General features: G+C 35.5%; 1 protein-coding gene across 20 annotated transcripts in view; it reads right to left on the bottom strand.

Annotated features, from left to right (window-relative positions):
* The window catches only part of CCDC7 (coiled-coil domain containing 7), a 319,203-nt gene that overhangs the window by 166,492 nt on the left and 133,216 nt on the right, over positions 1-19,495 (bottom strand). For all 20 annotated transcript variants that reach the window (XM_068560909.1, XM_068560921.1, XM_068561029.1 and 17 more), the window contains one exon: positions 739-849. In XM_068560909.1, the coding sequence (XP_068417010.1) occupies positions 739-849 (111 nt within the window). The remainder of the gene's footprint in view (positions 1-738; positions 850-19,495) is intronic.

Below are 19,495 nucleotides of genomic sequence, written 5' to 3' on the forward strand. Positions count from 1 at the left end.
CACCCTGTTGATCCATATGGGGCAACATGGCTGGGTCATTAATATAGACAAGGAATTAGGATCCAAGTGAAATTCCAGGGTAGCAGATAAAAATCTTACTCCAGAGGAGATGTTTGCATATCTTTTGGCCCTCCCTTCCCCAAATTATAAAAAAAAAAGTCTGAATATTGATGGCACTCTTTGACTACTAACACATTTGCATTCTGCCCACAGGGGTTTGATGGCACATATCTGTGGGGTTAGCATAAAGGCTATTACCTCTGAGTGGAGACCCAACCAACAGGATGCTCTGGAGGACTTCCAATAGGCCATTCAAGCTGCCTTCCCTCGGACCCATCTGATCCCCATTTGGTTTTTAAGTTACTGACCTCTTTTCACCCATCGAAGCCTATAGCAAAAAGACACTGACATAGGTCAGAGGCACCCACTGATCTTTTGGAGCAGAAATTTCCCAGGTTGGCTGAAAGGTACACAGCCTTAGTGAGACAACTATTGACCTATTATTGCCCTTAATGGATATTGAGAATGAAATAGTCTTACGATCAGAAATTCTAACCAAATTGTATCAATAATTTCAGTTTTGCTCTCTAGTTGTCTTAGGGTATTCATACTTTAAATCAACATGTAAAATTTCTGCAAAATATATGCTGAGACAAATCTTCAGGAAACAAAGAAAAAAGATCTTCTGATGAGTTTAATTTAAAATAATATGAAGTTATTTATGATTATTGTACTTACTAGAGAGTCTTTCCCTTTTGAGAGTTCTTTGTTTCTTTACTTGTGTTTGGGTTTTTGACACTGAATCCTGATGGTTAAGCATAAGCTTTTCATCTGATGCTTCATCATAACCTACATCAAGAAATGCATTTAGTCCACTGAATAGAAAAAATATATCTATTGTGAAATACCTAAACTTCAACTTTATACAAGTGTACAGCAGAATTTTCTTTCATTTTGATAAAGTTAAAAATAAATTACCATAATGCTAGATATGACATGAAAATTGTGAGGAAAGTTTTAATGAGTGTTTTGAATATATTTCTATTAGTCTCTAGTTTTCTTGGGTTATTTATACTTTAGGTTACAATCATAGGCCAAACAATGAAGACACATATGCACAAGGTTACTTATCAGAGCATCATTTGTAATTGCATAATATTCAAAACCACCTAAATATTCACAGACTATCGCTTGAATAACCTAAGAAATATACTATAAACTATAAATATACAGCTGTAAAAATGAATGAAAAAGTTCTCCAGAAACCGACATGAAAGAATTTCCAAGAAAGAATGTTAAGTGAAAAATAAAAGTGAAAAAGCAGATATCTAGCATATTACCTCTGAGGTAAGAAAGAAGGGGAAGGGGGAAAATTAAGAAAAATAGAGACACTTACATTTACAAAATGAAATACAGAAATAATAAACCAGAAAACGATATAATAGATGGTTACTTGCAACAGAAGGGGTAAACTGGGGAATGTAGGGGAAGGGATTCAGGAAAAGATGATCTCTCTCTCTCTCTCTCTCTCTCTCTCTCCGTCCCTCCCTCTCCCTCTCCCTCTCTCTTGGTCTCTTTTGAAAGTAGGTTGATATTCTATATATTCCAAAAAATTATACTAACAAGGATATGACGAGTGCACTAAACATGAAAGCAACTTAAGAAATAAATCAACTGAACTTAAATAAAAAAGGCACTAATCCAAATAACTCATGAATACAGTACTACATTCTCAATCTTGGGTAAGAGAAATAAAATCATGAAATATTTTACATGGTTTGTTTTTCTAATGGTATAAGCTAATCAGTCAGTTCTAAAACAATTTTCGAGTTTTACAGGATTGAGCAAACAAGTAAATAGGCTGATGTTGTGTGAAGTCAGGATTTACACTATGAAAGAAGGGACATGCACACAGGAAGTGGAAGAAGGCAAGAAGAACAAGCCTTGAGGGGATAGATTAGAATTGAAAGTATCTGTAAGAAACTCATAATTTCTAAATATGTCTATGTATATATATATGCACACATACGCACATGTGTGTGTTTGTAGGTATACGTATGTACGAATATGTATATGTATGTGTGTATAAATATATATATATATACACATATATACACACACGTGTATTTGTATTTTCTAGTCTGACTGCTCAATGTACCTCAAAGCTACCCCAGTACCAATGGGCACAATCAGTTTTCAGATCTTGGTTTCTAATAACATTTCCCATTTAAAAAAATCAAGGTTCCTAGGAAAAACAGTTGATTCCAGCTATGAGACAGGAAATGTGCAAGACAGGAAATGTGCAAGACAGCATGGGACATCTTGTCATACTAAACAGTAGGGAATTTCTCAATGACTACTAGTACTAGGGTCATGTCATAAAGCCATAGTAATTATCTTAGATAAATTCCTACTTGCTAATGCTAGGATAATCTTAGAACTAAAAAAAGAAGAATAGTATGAGTTATAAAATCATACAAAGTAATTTAATTAGAAGTTTAAAAGAAGAGAGTGTCAAGGGCACAGTCCACTTTTCACCAGTTAGAATTAGAATTCATGATTTCTGTCTACTCTGATTTCAGGAGAACGATTGTTCTGGAATTTGAAGAAGCATTAGAAGCCTGTCAATAACACAGTACTATTGTTATTAGTGTTGTTATTGTTCTGTAAAAAGCTAAATTTTTAAAAAGGGAAGGAACTACGTTGGACTCCATCAGAAACTTGTGAAAATTTCTGTCTGGGACCACTTTAAGTTCTCAAGTTTATGTCTTAATTATCAGAATGATTCTTTGAAGCACAAAATATTATTCCTTCATCTGTACATGAGAAAACTGAGGGACAGAGAAGGTAATTAGTTTAACCAAAGTTATAAGATTAATAACTGGCTGAGCTTGAATTCATACCCAAGAAGTTCAGCTCCAGAGCCTGAGCTCTAAACTACTACTTTTACTTCTTCTAGTGAATACAAGAAATACAAAAAGAATATAACTATAGAAAATAGAAGATATTTTAAAATTATAAGACAATATTTTATATATCTTTGTATCAAAAATATGTCTAGACAAAGTAAATAACATTCTAACAAAATATGTATTACCAAATATATTTAATGAAATGCAAAAGAACTTGAATAGACTAATATCCTCAGGGGAAAATACTGAAAATCTACTCCTAAAAATGTCATAAGGCTAAAGAGTTTTAGGGGAAATGTCTATGAAACCATCAAGGATTACAGAATATCTATGCTATATAAACTATAGAAAATTTAGAAAAAGACACATTTTTCTCCATTTCATTTTACAATGCTAACAGTACCCTGATGCCCAAACTAAAGAAGAGCAGAACAAAAAATCGGCCATATCATTTATGATTGTATCATTGCAAACTGTATAAACTGAGATAGGTGAGTTTATGTTGAAGTAACAAACAATTGTAAAATTCCAGTGGCTTAAATACAAAGATCTATTTCCTACTCCATGTTCATTAAAGTTTACCTAGAGATTCTGCTCAACATTATCACTTTAGAACTAGGGCTGATATAAATCTTACTATCTGCAACATTCCTAGCCACAGCAGCAAAGGAAAAGAGAATGAAGGGAAGCACACACTGGCCCCTAATGCTTCCACACATGACCGATTCATGCTTCACTGACCTAAGAAAATCACATGGCCACATCTAAGTTAAGAAGTCAAGAGGGTGACATCAGGAAGATGGCAGAACAGAAAACCCTAGACTCTCCTCCCCATGGAGATACCAATTCAACAACAATACAAGAACCAATTCTCTTTGTGAGAAATGCAGAGACCAGGTGAGAGGTTCCTGCACAATGGGTGAAGATGAACCAGCAACACAGAAGCCAGAAAGTAAATTTGTGACGCCCTCTAGCAATAATCCTTCCTCCTATCACAGCACCACTCATCAGGAGGAAAATGTCAGCTCCCAGCTTGCCCCTGGGAAGTGAAGAAAAGGACTGAAACATGTGTCCAAAGTTCAGACTTTTGGGGGGCTACTGTGGGACTGGTTTCTGTCTGGCTTGAATCTCAACACTGAGAGGAAAGGGCCCAAGGTTGGGAGCTGCTGAGAACAAAGGTGATAATATGAGCTAGTAGACACTCAATGAGTATACACTCAATATGAGCTAGTATACAAGCAGGCAACACCCCCACCCCAATCCCAGCTTCTTCCTGGGGAGGGAAAGAATTGGAACATTCACCCACATTTCAGCTTTTCAGGGAGATGCCTGAGGCCCTAGCTTCTGTATTGCCTGTCTTGATGTACTAATGGGACCCAGCATATTCTAGTTGTTTAGGGACCACTAAGAACAAAGATGACAGTTTAGACTAGTATGCACTCAAAAGTCAAAGCTCCTCTCCCCAGCTCAGAACAACGCATTTGAGAAAACAGTTCCCAGATTCTCCCTGGGGAAGGAAGGAGAAGACTCAAATACATGTCCAATGTTCAGACTTTTCAAAGAACTATGCCAAGGGACTGGTATCTGTCTTGTATCTCTCAGAGCACTGACCAGCCTCCACATACACTACATGCCTGGGGACTGCTGAAAACAAAACCAACAAACAAACAAGAGTTGGGTGGTATGCTGCTGCTCCACAGGGTCTGCAGAACAGCAGACAGATACCAGAGGGAGCAAGAGATCATGAACTCCTGTAAAAAAGGGAACCCCTTCTAATTAAGAATTTATATACACAAGTCCAGAGAAGACACATCAACACAATCGGTGTGACAGGTCTCCAGAATCTCTATCCAGGCTGATTGGAGAAGGTTTTCCTCTGTATGAATCCAGTCTGTAGAGAGGTGGTAGATTTTTCACATGTGCAGACATTAACACATAGTGTCAAGGAACAAGAAGAAAGAAACATGGCCCAATAAAAGGCTCCAGAAACTTATCTTAAAGAAATGTATGTATATGAATTACCTGATAAAGATTTCAAAATGCCCATCATAAAAACTCTCAACTACCTCAGTAAAATGTTGCAAGAACAAAATGAGTATTTCAACAAAGAGAGAGAAAATACTTTAAAAAACACCACACAAATTTTGGAGCTAAAGAATACAATAACTGAAATTTAAAATTCAGTAGAGGGGTTCAATATGAGATTTGATAAAACAGAAGAAAGAATCAGCAAACTTGAAGACAGGTCATTTGAAATTATCCTATCATAGAAAGCAAAAAGATAAAAATGAAAAAGTAAAGAACTGAAAGGACAAATGGGACATGATAAAACAAAACCAGTATACACATTACAGAGTCTCAGAAGAAGACAGAAAGGGACAGAAAGTTTATTTGAAAACAATCGCTTAAAACTCCCCAAATCTGGGAGATAAAATTGATACCCCGTTTGAAGAAACCTAAATGTCTCCAAAAAGGAAACCTAAAGAAGTTCACACCAAGGCACATTATAATCAAAGCATCAGAAGTCTAAAACAAAGAGAGAATTTTGAAATCAGTAAGAGAAAAGTGACTTCTCACATACAAGGAACCCCTACAATACTACCAACAGATTACTCAGCAGAAACCCTGAAGACAAAAGAGGAGTGGGATGATATTTTAAAAGTGCTGAAAGAAAAAAAAATCCTGCCAACTAATAATACTATATCCAGCAAAACAATTCTTAAAAAACAAAGCAAAAATAAAGACTTTCCCAGATAAACAAAAGCTTGAGAGCTTATCACCACTAGACCTGCCCTATAAGGAATACCAGAGAGAGTCGTTCAAACTGAAATTAATGGAATCTAACCAGAAACACAAAAGTATACAAAACATAGACTATAAAAATATGTTAGTAAATACAAAATATAAAAAAGATATAATTTGTGACAACAAGAACATTAAAAGGAGGGGAGTAAAACAGTAGAGTTATTGTGTGAAATTGAAATCAAATTGTTGTCAATATAAAATAGACTGTTATAACTATAGAATGCTTTATGTAAGCCCTATAGTAACCACAAAGAAAATATCTATAAAAGATATGTAGGAAAAAATAAGAAAATAATGAAAACGAAAATTTTAAAAAATCAATAAAACAAAAAGGAAAGAGCAAGAGAGGAAAAGAGAGACAGAAAGCTAAAAAGAGACCAAAAAAATTAACAAAATGATCAGAGTAAATCTTTCCCTATCAATAATGACTTTAAATAAAAATACACTCCCCAGTCAAAAGATACCTATTTTTGACACACACACACACACAGAAAGATACCAATTTTTAAAAATGGAATTAATTTTTTTAAAGACCCATCTATATGCCATCTATATAAGAAAATAACTTTATGTTTAAAGACATAAACAGGCTGAAAGTGAAGTAATGAAAAAGATATTCCATAAAAATGCTAAGTGAGAGAAAGAGTGACAAAACTTGTATCAGACAAAACAGAGTTTAAAACAAAAACTATCAAAAGATACAAAGAAGGATATCATATAATAGTAAAAGGGCCAATTCATCAAGAAGATATAACACTTATAAATATATGTGCACCCAATATCAGAACCTCCAAACATATGAAGCAAACATTGACAACTGATTGGAAAAAGAGACAGCAACATAATAACAGTGGATTTCAATACCCATTTTCAATAATGGAGAGAACATCCAAACAAAATATCAATAAGAAAACAGAGGAGTGATATCATCAAAATGGCAAAGTAAGACTTTTCTACCCTCTTCTCCCCAAAGGACACTAATTTTTACAATTACCCACAGATGAAAGTGCCTTTGTGGAAGTCTGGGAGTACAGCAGAGAAGTTCCGGCACAGTGTTGGAGCCACTACAACAACAAAAATCCAAGATTTGATGAAATAAAGAGAATAAGAAGACTAGTTTCTCTTTAACTGCATCACTCCAAGGAAGCAAAGCTCAGTTCCAAGAGAGACTTTCTTGGCCTATGATTTCTCCCATGGCAGAAAGTGAGAGCATGTGAGTGAGTGACTGGCTTTCCCAGCTATTCAGGATGCTGCCAAAGAGCCCAACTTCTTTCTTACCCTATCCAGAAAGGTGAGGTGTCCTTAAAAAAACTAGAAGGTAGGGAGGCGCTTGGACAACAGCATCCAGGACTCTTGGAGGCATCAAAGCGATGTTAATCCTACTAACCACTTTGTGGAATCATCAGGAAGCCCATCCACAAGCCACTGGGAAAGCCTCACCTGTGGACACCCTCATGTTGCCGTGGGCACCATCAACACTAAGTGCACCTCACACACACACACACACACACCACATGGCTGGATCACTTTGTGTACACTCAGTGGGAGCAAGATTGAGCCTTTGTAGATAGTGAGCATGTTCAGAAAGCTTCCTCAATTCTGCCAGATTGGGAGGAAGCACATAAAATTTTATTATTCAGCACCACTCTAGGGAAAGTAAACAAACAGGAGGGTGTCAGCACATAGCCTGGCTTTGTAGGACTGAGAGAAGGCATATAATCTTAAGAATTCCCCCTCCCTAAAAATGTGACAAGAAGTGTGGAGCAGGAACATCCCTAGAAAAAGCCTGAGAAAGCCCCAGGATACCAAGCAGATTGGACATATGAAGGTATGTCTCTCATTAAGCCAATAAGTAAAGACTGAAGGAGGTGCCTGCTCATTCAAATGCAAAGCCAGGAAAGCAAGATGCCAAGGTACATGAAAAATCAAGGAAACATGACGCCATCAAAGAAACAAATAATTCTCTAGTAACCAACCCCAAAGAAATGAATATCTACACTTAGCTTGAAGGATAATTCAAAAAAATTTTTAAGGAATCTCAGTGAGCCAGAAGAAAACACAGACAGACAATCCAATAAAATCAGGAAAACAACACATGAACAAAATAAGAAGTTTAACAGAGTGACAGAAAACATAGTAGAGAATCAAACAGAAATTCTGGAGCTGAAGAATACAATTAATGAAATGAAAGATGTAATAAAGAGCATCAACATCAGAATGGATCAAGCTAAAGAAAAAAATCTGTGAAGTAGAAGATGGATTGTTTTAAATTATCCAGTAAAAGGAAAACAACAACAACAAAAGAATAAGAAAGTGAAGAAAGCCTACCTGAACTATGGTATACCATTAAAAGAATCTATGCATTATCGGAATTTCAGGAGAAGAGTGGGAGAAAGTGTAGAAAGCTTATTTAAAAGTAATGGTTGAGAACTTCCCATCTGGAGAGAGATTTGGACATCCAGGTTAATGACCTAATAAGTCACCCCAAAATTTCAACCCCAAATGATCATTTCCAAGACATTATAATAAAACTGTCTAAAATCAAAGACAAAGAGAGAATTTTAAAACCAGCAATAGAAAAAAAAATTCCTCATATACAAGGGAGTCCTCATAAGGTTATCTGTGGATTTCACAGCAGAAGCCTTGTGGGCCAGAAGATAGTGGGATAATATATTCAAAGTTCTGAAAGAAAAAAAAAAACTTGCAACCAAGAATATTTTAACTGGTAAAGGTATCTGTCAAAACTGAAGGACAGACTGTCACAGACAAACAAAAGCTGAGGAAGTCAATCATCACTAGACTTGCATTACATTAGAAATGCTAAAAAAAAGTTATTCAACATGAAATGAAAGAATGCTAATTAGTAACACATGAACATATGAAAATATAATACACACTAATAAAGATAGATATATAGGCAAACTCAGAAAACTCTAATACTGTAACATGGTGGTGTGTTAATCACTCAGCTCTAGTATGAAAGCTAAAGGACAAAATTATTAAAAATAAGTATAGTTACAGTAATTTGATAATGGATATACAATACAAAAAGAGGTAAACTGTTACATCAAAAACATAAAATATTGGGGGGTAGTAGAAGGGTAGCATTTCTATATGCAATCAAAGCTAAGACATTATCAGTTTAAAAAGATTGTTATATCTACAATATGTTTTATGTAAGCCTCATGAAAATGACAAGCAAAATCCTACAGCTGATACATAAAAAATAAAGAAAAGGGAATCAAAGTGTACCACTACAGACAATCATTAATTCACAAAGGGAGACAGCAAGAGAGGAAGAAAAGAACATGGGAAATACAAAATAACCAGAAAACAACAAGACACATTAGCAAGTCCTTACCTCTCGATAAATATTTTAAATGTAAATGGAATAAATTCACTAATCAAAATGTTCAAAGTGGCTGAGTGGATAAATAAAAAAACAAGATTCAACTACATGCTGCCTCCATGAGACTCACTTCATCTTTAAGGACACATAGGCTCAAAGTGAAAAGATGAAGAAGACATTCTATGCAACATGGAAACCAAAAGGGAGCAGGTATAGATATACTCATATCAGACAAAATAGACTTTAAGTCAAAAACTGTAACAAGAGACAAAGAAGGTAATTATATGATGATAAAGGGGTCAATTCATCAAGAAAATAAAACAATAAATATAAATGCTCCCAACATCAGAGCACCTAAACATGTTAAGCAATACTAACAGATCTGAAGGGAAAAAAGAGAAAATACTTCTGTAGAAGTAGGGGACTTCAATACACCACTTTCAACAATGGATAGATCATCTAGACAGAAAATCAATAAGGAAACATTGAATTTGAACTATACGTTAGACCAATGAGCTCTAACAGACATATACAAAACATTCCACCAATAGCAGCAGCATAATACACATGCTTTTCAAGAACACACAGAACATTCTCCAGAGTAGATCATATGATAGGTAACAAAACAAATCTTAGCAAATTTAAGAACACTGAAATCATACCAAGTATGTTTTCTGAACCCAATGGTTGCAGAAAAGAAATCAATAACAGGAGAAAAACTGGAAAATTCACAGGTAAGAGCAAATCAAACAATACACTCTCAAATAACCAGTGGGTCAAAGAACAAATGGAGATAAAATAAAAAATTATCTTGAAAAAAATGAAAATAAAAACAACATGCCAAAACTTATGGTCATGAATCAAAAGCAGTTCTAAGAAGAAAGTTTAAAGCAATAAACATCTATATTTAGAAAAAGGATCTCAAACAAACAACCTAACTTTACAACTAAGTACTAGAAAAAGAAGAAAAAAATCCAAGCTCAGAGTTATCAGAAGAAAGGAAATAAATATCAAAGCAGAAATAGAGACTAGAAGAATAATACAAAAATCAATAAAGTAAGAGCTGGTTTTTTTTAAAGTTAAACAAAATTGAGAAACCTTTAAACTGAGAAATAATAAAACAAAGACTCAAGCAAATAAAATAAAAAATCAAAGAGGAGAAATTATAATGGATACCACAGAAATAAAAAGGATAAGAGAATACTACAAAAATTGTACACCAACATTGGATAATCAAGAAGAAACGGATAAATTCCAAGAAACATACAGTCTATCAACACTGAATCATGGAGAAACAGAAAATCTGAACAAACCAATTAATACTAAGGAGACTGAATCAGTAATAAAAACCTCCCATCAAAGAAAAACCCAGGGTTAGATGGTTTACTGGTGAATTCTATGAAACATTTAGAGAAGAATTAATACCAACCCTGCAAAAAGTTTTCCAAAAATTGAAGACGAGAAAACACTCCCTAATTCATTTTATGAGGTGAGCATTACCCTGATACCAAAGCCAGATAAGAACACTACAAGAAAAGTTCTCAACAAATTGAGCATAGAAGGAACTTCCCTCAACATAATAAAGACTATATGACAAGCCCATATTAACATCATAGAAACCAAACTCACAGAAACCAAGAGTAAAATGGTGGTTACCATGGGCTTGTAAGTGGGGGAAATGGGAAGATATTGGCCAAAGGGTACACATTTCCAGGTATAAGATAAATAAGTTCTGAGGAGCTAATGTACAGCCTGGTGACTATAGTTAATGACAGTGTATTACATACTTGAAAGTTATTAAAAGAGTAGATCTTAAATGTTCTTACCACAAAAATATTTCAGATGATGTGTTAACTAACCTTATTGTGGTAATTATTTTGCAATATATGTGTGTATGATTATCATGTTTTATTCCTTAAACTTACAAAATGTTACATGTCAATTATATCTCAATAAAGCTGGGGGGGTGTAAAAGGGTGAAAAAAAAGGAAACAGAAGTCTTATATGTTAATCATACCTGAATAACAAATAAAGAAAGAAAATCAGTCAAGAAAATAAACAATAGAAAGCCAGTCTGTAAAGAGAAGGAGAGGAAATAGTTTTTTCAAATATGCAGATAGCAACACAGGTGTCAAGGAACAACAAGAAACAGGGAAATATGACCCCAAAAAAGGAACAAAAAAAGTCTCTGGAAAACAACCCTATAAAGTTGTTGAGGATTTCAACACCACTATAGTCCAACAAACGTACATACATTTCACCCAGCAGCAGAATACACATTATTCTCAAGTGCACACAGAACCATCTCTAGGATAGATTACATGTTAGGTCAAAAAGAAGTCTTAACAAATCTAAGAAGACTGAAATCTTCAAGTGTATTTTCCTACCACAATGGAATGACACCACAAATTAATAGCAAAGGGAGGTCCCTGGTGGTCCAGTGATTAGGATTCAGTGCACCCAATGCAGGGGGCCTGGGTTCAATCCCTGGTCAGGGAACTGGATCTCGCAGGCTGCAACTAAGAGTCTGCATGCCGTGACGAAAATCTCACATGCCACAATGAAGATCCTGTGTACCGCAACTAAAAGATCCTGCATGCCGCAACTAAAAAGATCCCACATGCCACAACTAAAAAGATCCCACATGCCGCAAAAAAAAGATTCCACATACCGCAACAAAGATCTCGCACGCAGCAACAAAGATCTTGCGTGCCACAACTAAGACACAGGGCAGCCAAATAAATAAATAAATATTAAAAAGACAGAAATTAATAGCCAAAAAAACCTGGAGAATTCACAAAGATGTGGAATCTAAATACACACTTTTAAACAACCAGTGAATCAAAAGCAAGCCAAAAGGGAAATTAGAACAAACCCACACATATATGGTCAATTAATTTATGACAAAGGAACCAAGAATATACAATGGGAAAAGGACAGTCTCTTCAATAAATGATGCTGGGAAAACTGGAAAGCCATGTGCAAAAGAATGAAATTGACTACCATCTTACACCATACAAACTCAAAACTTGATGTAAGACCTAAAATGATAAAACTCCTAGAAGAGAACATAGGCAGTAAGCTCCTTGACATTGGTCTTGGAAATGATTTTTGGGGTTTGACAATAAAATCAAAGGCAAAAAAAGCAAATATAAACAAGTAGGACTACATCGAACTGGAACGCTCTGGCAAAGCAAAAATCCAACAACAAAACAAAAGGGCAACTTATCAAATGAGAGAAAATATTTGCAAATCATGTATCTGATAAGGGGTTAATATGTAATATATGTGAAAAACTCATACAGCTCAATAGCAAAACAACAAAATCTAATCTGATTAAAAAATGGGCAGAGGATCGGAATAGATACTTTTCCTAAAAAGATATACAGATGGCCAAAAAGGTACATGAAAAGAGTCTCAACATCACTAATTATTAGAGAAATGCAAATCAAAACCACAACATAATGTACAGCATGATGACTATAATTAAAATACTGTATTGAATATTTGAAAGTTTGCTAAGAGAGTAGATCTTTAAAGCCCCCACCACAAGAAAAAAAGTTTTGTAACTATGCATGGTGATGGATGTTAAGTAGACATATTGTGGTGATCATTTCACAATATACACAAATATCATTATGTGGTTAAAGACCTAAATGTAAGACTGGATACTATTTATAAAACTCCTAGAGGAAATCATGGGCAGAACACTCTTTGACATAAATTGCAGCAATATTTTTCTGGATCTGTCTTCTACAGTAATGGAAATAAAAGCAAAAATAAACAAATGGGACCTAATTAAACTTGAAAGTCTTTGCATAGTAAAGGAAACCATAAACCAAATGACAACACAACCTACAGGATGGGAGAAAATATTTGCAAACGATGCAAGCAACACAGGATTAATTTCCAAAATATATAAACAGCTCATATAGCTTAATATCAAAAAACCAAACAAGCTAATCAAAAAAGGGCAGAAGACCTAAATAGACATTTCTTCAAAGAAGTTATACAGATGGCCATCACACACAGAAAAAGATATTCAACACTGCTAATTACTAGAGAAATGCAAATCAAAACTACAATGAGGTATCACCTCACATCAGTCAAAGTGGCCGTCATCAAAAAGTCTACAAATAATAAATGCTGGAGAGGGTGTGGAGAAAAGGGAACCCTCCTACACTGCTGGTGGGAATGTAAATTGGTAAAGCCACTATGGAGAACAGTCTGGAGGTTCCTTGAAAAACTAAAAATAGAGTTACCATATGATCTAGCAATCACACTCCTGGGCATATATCTGGAAAAGACAAAAACTCTAATTCAAAAAGATACATGGACCCCAATGTTCACACCAGCACTATTTACAATAGCCAAGACATGGAAGCAACCTAAATGTCCATCGACAGAATGGATAAAGAGGTGGTGTGTATATATGTATACACACACACACACAATGGAGTATTAGTCATAAGAAAAGAATGAAATAATGCCATTTGTAGCAACATGGATGGACCCACTGATTATCATACTAAGTGAAGTAAGTCAGACAGAGAAAGACAAATATCATATGATCTCACTTATTTGTGTAATCTTTTAAAATGATACAAATGAACTTATTTATAAAACAGAAATAGACTCACAGACATGGAAAACAAACTTATGGTTAACAAAGAGAAAAGGCAGGGAGAGATAAATTTGGTATTTGGGATTAGTAGATACACATTACTATATATAAAATAGATTAAAAAGGGCTAACTGTATAGCACAAGGAACTATGTTCAGTATCTTATAATAACCTATAATGGAAAAGAATCTGAAAAAGGATACATGTGTGGGGTTTCCCTGGTGGCGCAGTGGTTGAGAATCCACCTGCCAGTGCAGGGGACATGGGTTTGAGCCCTGGTCTGGGAAGATGCCACATGCTGTGAAGCAACTAAGCCCACGTGCCACAACTACTGAACTGTGCTCTAGAGTCTGTGAGCCACAACTACTGAGCTCGCGTGCTGCAACTACTGAAGCCCACGCGTCTAGAGCCCGTGCTCTGCAACAAGAGAAGCCACCGCAATGAGAAGCCCGCACACTACAATGAGAAGCCCGTGCACCGCAATGAAGAGCAGCCCCCACTCACAGCAACTAGAGAAAGCCCGTGCGCAGCAATGAAGACCCAACACAGTCAAAAATAAATAAATAAAATAGATTAAAAAAGAAAAGAATGTATGTGTATGTGTGTATACACATATACATATATATATATATATCTGAATCACTTTGCTGTACACCAGAAACTAACATTGTAAATCAACTATAATTCAATAAAAAAATTTAAATTTAAAAAATCATTATGTTGTATATCTGAAATTAATGTTATATATTAACCAATTATATTTCAATAAAAAGCCATAAAAAAGAATAAAGTACCTATGAATAAATTAAACCAAGGAGGTGAAATATCTGCACACTGAAAACTATAAGACACTGATGAAAGAAACTGAATAAGACACAAATAAATGAAAAGATATTCCGCCCTGATGAATGAAAGAACTAATATTGTTCAAGCATTCATACTACTGAAAACAATCATCAGGTTCAATGAAATCCTTATCAAATTTCCAATGGCATATTCACAGAAATAGAACAAACAATCCTAAAATTTGTAGGGAACCACAAAAGACTATTTATAGCCAAATCAATCTTGAGAAAGAATAAAGCTGGACGCATTCTGCTTCCTGATTTCAAACTGTATTGAAAAGCAATAGTAGGGGACTTCCCTGGTACTACAGTGGTAAAGAATCCTCCTTCCAATGCAAGAGACACGGGTTCAATCCCTGGTAGGGGAACTAAGATCCCACGTGCCGCAGGGCAACTAAGCCCACACGCCACAACTACTGAGCTCGCGCACCTCAACTACAGAGTCTGCATGCCACAACTACAGAGCCCATGTGCTCTGGAGCCCACGTGCCACAACTACAGAGCCCACGCGCCCTGGAACCCACGTGCCACAACCAGAGAGAGAAAACCCACATGTCACAACTAGAAAGAAGCCCACGCTCCACAACGAAAGATACCGCATGCCTCAGTGAAGATCCTGCATGCTGCAACTAAGACCCGACACAGCCAATAAATAAATAAATAAATAAATAAATAAATAAATAAATAATTTTAGAAAATTAAAAAAAAAGCAATAGTAATGAAAACAGTATGGAACTGACATGAAAACAGACACACAGATCAATGGATCAGAACAGAGCGCCCAGAAATAAACCCACACATATATAGTCAATTAATTTATTATAAACCAGCCAGGAATATACTGTGGGGAAAGGACAATTTCTTCAATAAATGGTGTTGAGAAAACTGGACAGACACATGCAAGAAAATGAAACTGAACCACTTTCTTACAACATACACAGAAAATTAACTCAAAATAGACTAAAGACATGAACATTAAACTGAAAACATAAAGCTCCTAGAAGAAAAGATAGGTGGTAAGCTCCCTGACATCAGTCTTGGTGAAGATTTTTTGGATTTGAAACCCAAAGCAAAGGCAACAAAAGCAAAAAATAAACAAGTGGGACTACATCAAACTAAAAAGCCCCTGCACAGCGAAGAAAGCCATCAACAAAATGAAAAGGCAACTTAATGAATGGGAGAAAATATATGCAAATTACTTATCTGAAAAGGGTTAATATCCAAAATATATAAAGAACTCATTCAACTCAGTAGCAAAACAAACAAACAATATGATTAAGAAATGAACAGAGGGTCTCTATAGACATTTTTCCAAAGATGACATATAGATGGCCAACAGATACATGAAAAGATGTTCAATTTCACTAAACAGGAGGGAAATGCGAACCAAAACCACAATGAGATACCACCTCACACTTCTTAGTATAGCAATTACTAAAAGACAAGAAATAACAAGTGCTGGTAAGGATATGGAGAAAAGGGAATCCTTGGGCAGTATTGGTGGTAATGTAAATTGGTACAGCCACTATGGGAAAAAGTATGGATGTTCCTCAAAAAAATTAAAAATAAAACTACCATATGAAACAGCCATTCCACCTCTGGGTGTTTATCTGAAGAATACAAAAATCACTATATGAAAAGATATATGCACCCTGATGTTCATAGCACCATTTACAATAGCAAAGATATGGAAACAACCTAAATGTCCATCAATGGATAGATGGATACAGAATATGTGGTTTATATAGACAATGGAATACTACTCAGCCATAAAAAAGAATGAAATCTTGCTATGTGCCACAATATAGACCGTGAGGGTACTATGTTAAATGAAATATGTCAGAGGTGAAAAACAAAAATCATGATTTCACTGATATGTGGAATCTAAAACAAACAAATGAACAAATAAAAACAAAAGTAATTTCACAGACACAGAGAACAGATGGTAGTTATCAGAGGGGAAGGGGGATGAGGTGTGGGTGAAATGTCTGAAGGGAGTCAAGGGTATTCGGTGATGGCAGGTAACTAGACTTTTGGTAACTATCACTTGGTAATGAACACAGATGTTGAATCACAATGTTGTACACCTGAAACATATAATGTTATATACCAATTTTACCTCAATACAAAATTAGTAAATTGTTATATAGTCATTGTGTTAGCCAGCCTCAAAAAAAAAATCATGTGATTATCAGATACAAAAAAAAATTTGAAAAAAATTCTGCAATCTTGCATGATAAAAACACTCAGCAGGGCTTCCCTGGTGGTGCAGTGGTTGAGAGTCTGCCTGCCAATGCAGGGGACACGGGTTCGAGCCCTGGTCTGGGAGGATCCCACATGCTGCGGAGCAACTGGGCCCGTAAGCCACAACTACTGAGCCTGCGCGTATGGAGCCTGTGCTCCGCAGCAAGAGAGGCCGCGATAGTGAGAGGTCCGCGCACCGTGATGAAGAGTGGCCCCCACTTGCCGCAACTGGGGAAAGCCCTCGCACAGAAACGAAGACCCAACACAGCCATAAATAAAATAAATAAATAAATAAATAAATAAATAATTTAAAAACTTACTTAACTTGTTACTTTAAAAAAAAAAAAAACACTCAGCAAACCAGTAACAGAAGAAAATTTCAACATAATGCATGCCATAAGGGAAAAGCCCAAAGCTAACATCAGACTCAATGGTGAAAAACTAAAAGCTTTTCCTCAGAGATTAAGAGCATGGCAAGAATGTCCATTCTTGCCATGCCAATCAACTCAGTAGTGGAAGTCCTAGCCAGAGCAATTAGGCAATGAAGATATATAAAAGGCATCCAAATCAGAAAGGAAGAAGTAAAACTATCTCTATTCACAGATGACATGAACGCCACAAAAAACTTTGGGGGTAGTAAACAAATTCAGTAAAGATGTAGGATTCAAAATCAACATACAAAAATCAGTGGTATTTCCATACACTAACAATGCACAATCTGAAAAGGAAATTAAGAAACAATCCCATTTACATTAGCATCAAAAGGAATAACATCCTTAGGAATAAGCTTAGCTACGAAGGTGAAAGGCTTGCACACTAAAATATAAAAAATATTGGTGAAATAAAGAAAACACAAATAAATGAAAATACATCTCGTTTTTATGGATCAGAAGACTTAATATTGTTAAAATGGCCATTCTACCCAAAGAGTTCTACAGATTCAATGCAATCCCTATCAAAATCCCAATGGCATTTATAAAACAGAAACAGAAAAACAATCCTAAAATTCACGTGGAAGGGTAAGTATCCTGAATAGCCAGAACAATCTTGATCATATTTCCTGACTTCAAAACACATTACAAAGCTATGGTAATTAAAACAGCTGATACTGGCATAACAGCAGACACACAGGCCAATAGAAGAAAATAGCTAAAAAATAAACTCATGCACATATAGTCAACTGATCAGTGACAAAGGTGCCAATAATACACAATGGGGAAAGGATAGTCTCTTTAAGAAATGATGTTGGGAAAACTGTAAATCCACAAGAAAAAGATGAAATTGGACCCGTACCAAAAAAATAAACTCAAAATGGATTAAAAACTTAAATGTAAAACCAAAACCTATAAAACTCCTAGAAGAAACCACAGGAGAAAAGCTTTATGATGTTGGTCTTGGCAATGATTTCTTGGATATGATATCAAAAATACAGGCAACAAAAGCAAAAATCAACACGTGGAACCAAACTAAAAAGCTCTGCACAGCAAGGTAAATGATAAAAAGAGTGAAAAGTCAATGTATAGCATGGGAAAAATATTTGCAAACCACATATGTAATAAGGGGTTAATTCCAAAATATATATAAGAAACTCCTAAAACTAAACAACAATAAAACAACCTGATTAAAAAATGGGAAAAGGACCTGAATAGATATTTTTCCAGAGAAGAGATAAAAATGACCAATAGGTATTTAAGAAGGTGCTCAACATCACTAATCATCAGGGAAATGCAAATAAACCAAAATGAGATATCACCTCACACTTGTTTGGACGGCTATGATCAAAAAAACGAAAGATAAATGGTAGTGAGGATGTACACTGATGGTGGGAATGTACAAGGGTATAGCCACTATGGAAAATGGTACAGAGGTGCCTCAAAAAATTAATAACTACCATACAATCCAGCAATCCTACTTTTCTGTATAATATCCAGAGGAACTGAAATCGGGATCAATAAGATATTTGTTCTCTCATGTTCATTGCAGCGTTATTCACAATAGCCAAGATGGGGAAGCAGCCTAAACATCCATCAGTGGTGAATGGATAAAGAAAGTGTGGTACATAAATAAAATGGAATATTATTCACTCTTTAAAAAGAAGGATATCCATGGGACTTCCCTGGCGGTCCAGTGGTTAAGACTCTGTGTTTCCACTGCAGGGGGCGTGGGTTCAATCCCTGGTCAGGGAACTAAGATGCCGCATGCCAGATCCCACATGCCGTGTGGTGCAGCAAAAAAAAAAAAAAAAAAAAAGAAGGAAATCCTGTTATAAGTGACAACATAGGTGAACCTCTCAAGCATCATGTTATGTGAAATAAGCCTGTCACAGAAGAACAAATACTGCAGGATTCCACTTATATGAGGTATTAAAGTAGCCAAACTCCTAACCAAAGAGTAGAATGGTGGTTGCCATGCGCTGGAAGAAGGGGGAAATGAAAAGTTGCTGTTCAGTAAGTATAGTTTCAGGTATGCAAGATAAAAATGTTCTAGATATCTGCTGTAAAACATTGTGCTTATAATTAACAACACTGTACTATAAACTTAGTATGATTTTCCATCTAAATTTCCAAAATAATCAACTATTACAATTGACAGAGTCATTAAAATAACAGAAGCCTCTCAACAGGGGCAGAGAGATTTCATTACACTTAAGAAAATCTCTGTCCAATCACTATCTGACTACTAAGCTAACTGTGCAGAGACTTCAGTGGCCACATAC

This window comes from Eschrichtius robustus, chromosome 1 (genome assembly GCF_028021215.1).
Source record: "Eschrichtius robustus isolate mEscRob2 chromosome 1, mEscRob2.pri, whole genome shotgun sequence".
NCBI classification, from domain to species: Eukaryota; Metazoa; Chordata; class Mammalia; order Artiodactyla; family Eschrichtiidae; genus Eschrichtius; species Eschrichtius robustus.